General features: G+C 31.6%; 1 protein-coding gene across 1 annotated transcript; it reads left to right on the plus strand.

Annotated features, from left to right (window-relative positions):
- Nucleotides 1-3,505: 3,505 nt before the first annotated feature.
- Nucleotides 3,506-4,576, plus strand: LOC109341264. Its single transcript, XM_019579120.1, has 2 exons — nt 3,506-3,709; nt 3,803-4,576. Exons 1-2 carry the CDS (start codon nt 3,506-3,508, stop codon nt 4,574-4,576), a joined length of 978 nt encoding a protein of 325 aa, XP_019434665.1.
- Nucleotides 4,577-5,137: the final 561 nt, after the last annotated feature.

Here is a 5,137-nt window from a genome sequence, read left to right on the forward strand (position 1 = left end):
AATTATATTTTTATCTTACAATATTTTTTTATTTCACTAAAAATAATTTATTATTGTTAATTCACTAAAAACAAATCTATCATAATCACTGAATAAATAATATAATTTTGGCACGTTCTATTTTAATATATTACCAAATAATTTTTCTTTATTACCAAATAATAATTCATACATAAAATTACTATATTTAGTAATTCAATGGTGTAATTTTGCCATATTCTAATTTATTTTTACTATTAAATTATATTTTCATCTTACAACATTTTTTTTACACCGGTAAATTAAATGATTAAATCTATCATATAATATTTTTATGTCTTAAAACAAACTTAATATGATAATGAGGTTCTTATTATCAAATAATAACTTATCTTTAGATCACATGATGACTAAAATATACTCCTAAGAATAACACTTATGAGGAGGAATAATACAAACTTCGAAAATAATTAATTTTTTAACTAAAAGGTGAGGAAATACTATTAATAATACCAAAAAATAATAACCCACCTCTACAATTATTATTATAAAATGAAATAGTGATTAGATAACGCAATTTTGGTATGTCCTATTTTACACATACTAAGAAATCATATTTATACCTTACAACACTTCTTATTGTCTCGATAAAATTAAATATATTATTATAACAGATTAAATCTATTATATATTTTATTTATATTATTAATTAATATATAATAATAAACTTATAAATATGTTTGTCAACTCGTTAGTAGTAATACTTTATTTTGAAATCTCATTGCCACATTTAAAATATATGTTATAAATGTAAAATTTATAATATGTTAATTTAGGAAGTGTATTAGATATGTATTAAGTAAAAATACAATATATGTTATAAATGTGACATTTATAAAATTAATATTTTAATTTTGATATGTATTTATTAGTCGTGTGAATTTTTTAGTGAATATAATTGACACTATATGATGGTAATATTTCTTAGGAAATTAACTTTATGATCATTGTATCTTCGAATAACTAATATGACTTTTTCCTAAAAGAATCTCTTATTATCTTAAGACAATAAAGCTTTTTCTTCAAAATATGATGTTAGAAATTCGACTATAGTTATGTGTGGGAAAAATACAATGTTAGAAAAAAGTAAACATATTTTGATAATTCATATGTATCACACAAGATTGTCTTTCACAATCAACTTTAAAACATCTTTGATGCACACAAAAGTAAAATAAATCATATTTATACCAATGTTAAGGAGTAATCACATAACAATATAAAGAATACTTATGTTGGTATGAGTGGTTCCTTTTTGAATTGTAAAACATATATGATCGAATTAAATTGAAAAACATGGTTCATTTTGATTTTAATGTTCACTTATGTGAACACCCAATTTTGTCCGAAAATTGGGTCGCGACAACTGTAATTACTTTTGATGAAAGAATTTAAGATTGATTAAATTCAGTTATTTTTATATAGCAATTTACGATCGATTAAGTTCAGTTACTTTTATGGAACAATTTATGATTAGTTTGGATCAAGCTCCTAAAGATTTACAAACCAATTAAACACAAACAAGGAAAATATTTTTTTAAAGACAAAATAAATTTTGAAATAAGATATTTCTTTTTTGAATGAATGACATCATTATCTTTATTTTCATTGATTAGAAAAGTGACTAAGCACTTCTAATTATACAAAAGGGAAAGAGTTGGTTAGTTACTTAAGAAATAAGCAACTAACCCCCAACTACTCTACAAGCCAAAACAACTCCTAACAACTTATAAGAAACTTCTTCTAAGAAGCATCTAGAATCAAAAGGAAGAATAAAAGGCCATAAGAAATGTCTAAAAAAAATGCGCAGGTCACAAAAACTGATGCGCTATGGCCAAGAGGCCCTCGGTCAGAACTGGTGCGCCCAGGTCAGAACTGGTGCTCCCATGTTAGATGTGTTGCGCCCATGTTGGATGCGTTGAGGCCAGGGAGCCTTAATCAGATTTGGTGCACCACACCTAGGAAGCCTCGGTTAGAGTTCATGCGCCCATGCTAGGAGAACTCGGTCAGACTTGGTGCGTCAGGTCCTTGGCGCCTCGGTCAGAATCTATGCGCCACGGCCAGAGTATTGTATAGTGTCTCAGACTGATGCACTGATGACGATGCACTGTCTTGCATGGATTTCTCATTCCTTCGATCATGAACCATAGTTCATCGGTCAAAGTTAATTTTTCCTCGGTCATGTGGTGGTGTTGTTCGGTGAGTTTTGAATTTGACTCGGTCAATTTGCACTTTGACTCGACCAAGTTGCATGAGAGTTTTATCCTTATCATATTTATTTATTGACAACTTTAATATAAGATAAAAATTGTATTGAGGAACTCGAAGGCCAGAGGGTTCTTCACTTCATCCTCAAATAGAGAAGACCAACAACCAAGGATTAGGAAAAAAAATAGAAAAATGGTGAAAGTGAATTGTTCATAATCAGTTCAATTCGTGCATAGAAATTCAACATTTATCAAACTGAACCATGTTTTTATGTTCAATTTTCGAATTATATCAAAAACGAATCAAAGCACAATCATGCATTTGATTCGATAGATAATGAATAATAGATAATACAATGATAATGTATAAAACATATACATTATTAGTGCATACATTTTTTCTTTATATTTCTTAGCTATTATTCTCTCTTATGTTTTATTAAGCAATCGTTTTACTAAAGTTATTAAGAAGTATTATTATAGAAATATATTAATATCATGCCTTTTATTTAGTACGTTATTTCTAATCAATTTTTCTACCTAACTTTTTAATATAGAAATGCATGATTTAATATAATATATATCCTATAAATTGATAATACAAAAAATATAATATAAATTAATTCACATGTCATAAAAAGTGTGTAAAATTTTTGGCGGGTCATATACAAAAAATATTAAGCATACAACATCAAAATGAATAATTCAATTTCCAAACTCTTTACATGTGTATAGATTTTACACTCAATCATAAGAAAAAATTGTATACATTGATAATGTATGAGTTTTATATATTGTTATTGTATCATTCACCGTTGTTATTTAATTATCATTGACTTTTCAGAAAAAATAATCCAAATGAATGGTAGATGATGTAGTGTATGTGTATAAATCTTTACACTAATAGTGAATAGATTTTACACTCAATCACAAGTGAAAAAGATGTATGCACTAACAATGTATGAATTTTATACAATGTCATTGCATTATCCTATTAGATTTCGTAATTCAATAGGCTATTTTTAGATGGTTGTTATAGTTGGTTATGGTTGTTAAGTCTATAAATAGTAACAATGCCTTGTATTCAAAGTTAAGTGAATAACAAGCTCATGCATTCTTTGATTCTCTCATTCTTATCTTCATACTTCTTCTCAAACAATTCTGCCATAGAGTGAAGAGTGAGGTGTGTGCAATTCATTTTCTTCCAACAAATTGGTACCAGAGCTAGAGCAAGATCATATCCTTTGTTCATCAAAACCATGAGTCATCAAACCAACTCCTTTCCAGCGAATCTACCAATTCTTGACGACAAGAACTGGAGTAGATGGAATATACAAATGAAAGCCATCATGGGATTCCAAGAACTCGAAGAAATTGTGGAAGAAGGCTACCCAGAAATTGATGAAGCCTCAACAGAACAACAAAGGATAGCATACAAGGAGAATAGGAAGAGATATTGCAAGGCAATGTGTCTCATCCATCAATGTGTGGATGAAGCACACTTCGAAAAAATTGCAGCAGCAAGATCCTCACATGAAGCATAGCAAATTCTGCAGAAAAGCAACAAGGGTGCAGAGCAGCTAAAGAAGGTGAGGCTGCAAACTATGAGGCGCCAATATGAATTGATGGAGATGGAGATGAGTGAAAGAATTGCACAATTCTTTAACAGAATTATCAGCTTAACGAATCAGATGAAGGCATGTGGTGAAATGATCAAGGATCAAACAATCATAGAGAAGGTTTTGAGAACTCTAACACCAAACTTTAACCACATAGTAGTGGCAATTGAAGAATCCAAGAACCTTGCAGAGTTGAAGATTGAGGAGTTACAAGGTTCTCTCGAGGCTCATGAGCAGAGGCTCATTGAAAGATCCACTGAGAAGTCCACCAGCCAAGCCTTGCAGGCTCAGATTACTAGGAGAGGAGGAGGACCTTACAGAGGTGGAATCAGGAATCGAGGCAGAGGAATAGACTATAGATGGAAGAGTTCAAACCAGCAAGATCAGGAAAGACCTGATCAAGATCACTCACTAAACACAATCAAGAAAACACGAGCCAACAATTGGAGAGGAGGAAAGAAAAGACTAGACAGAAAGAGGATCAAGTGTTTCAATTGCAATAAGATTGGAAACTTGTCATATGAGTGCCAATCCTCCCCTGGACAACCTGATTCGAATGGTAGACACCAAAGTGAAGCACATATGGCAAAGGAGGAAAGAATTGATAAGAAAGATGAGACTCCAGTTCTGCTAATGATGACAACAAATCAAGAAATCAGAAGTGGTGAAACTTGGTACATAGACTCTGGTTGCTCCAACCACATGACATGACACAGAAATTGGCTTGTCAATTTTGATTCAACCAAGAGGAGTAAAGTCAGATTTGCAGATAATAGAGCGATCCAAGCTGAAGGCACATAAGATGTAATGATCACAAAGAAGGATGGAGGTAGAGCCATGATCACAGATGTTCTATTTGTGTCAAATATGAAACACAATCTAATCAGCCTGGGGCAATTACTAGAGAAAGGCTTTACAGTGAATATGCAAGATGGGTACCTAGAGATCTTTGATTATAAAGCAAGGAAGATCCTCAGAACTCACCTCACACAAAACAGAACATTCCAGGTGAATCTAAATACAATTGAATCTCAATGCCTTAATGTTGAAATGCTAACTAATGATACTTGGCTATGGCACATGAGACTTGGTCATCTGAACTTTAAAGACCTGAGTCTCATGAGAGCCAAAAACCCGGTTCTTGGTTTACCAGAAATTCAGGTACCTAAGAGAGCTTGTGATAGTTGCCTAATCAGCAAGCAACCAAGGACTTCATTCAGCAAATTCACTGCATCAAGAGCCAACAATCTGTTGCACATTGTGTACTCAGAT

This window comes from Lupinus angustifolius, unplaced genomic scaffold (genome assembly GCF_001865875.1).
Source record: "Lupinus angustifolius cultivar Tanjil unplaced genomic scaffold, LupAngTanjil_v1.0 Scaffold_419, whole genome shotgun sequence".
In the NCBI taxonomy this organism is placed as follows: Eukaryota; Viridiplantae; Streptophyta; class Magnoliopsida; order Fabales; family Fabaceae; genus Lupinus; species Lupinus angustifolius.

Excerpts from the sequence above, each read along its gene's own strand:
- LOC109341264 (XM_019579120.1), top strand. The coding sequence starts at position 3,506 with ATGAGTCATCAAACCAACTCCTTTCCAGCGAATCTACCAATTCTTGAC. Across the intron at positions 3,710-3,802 it reads ATAGGAAGAGATATTGCAAG|AAAAGCAACAAGGGTGCAGA; the intron begins GCAATGTGTCTC and ends CAAATTCTGCAG.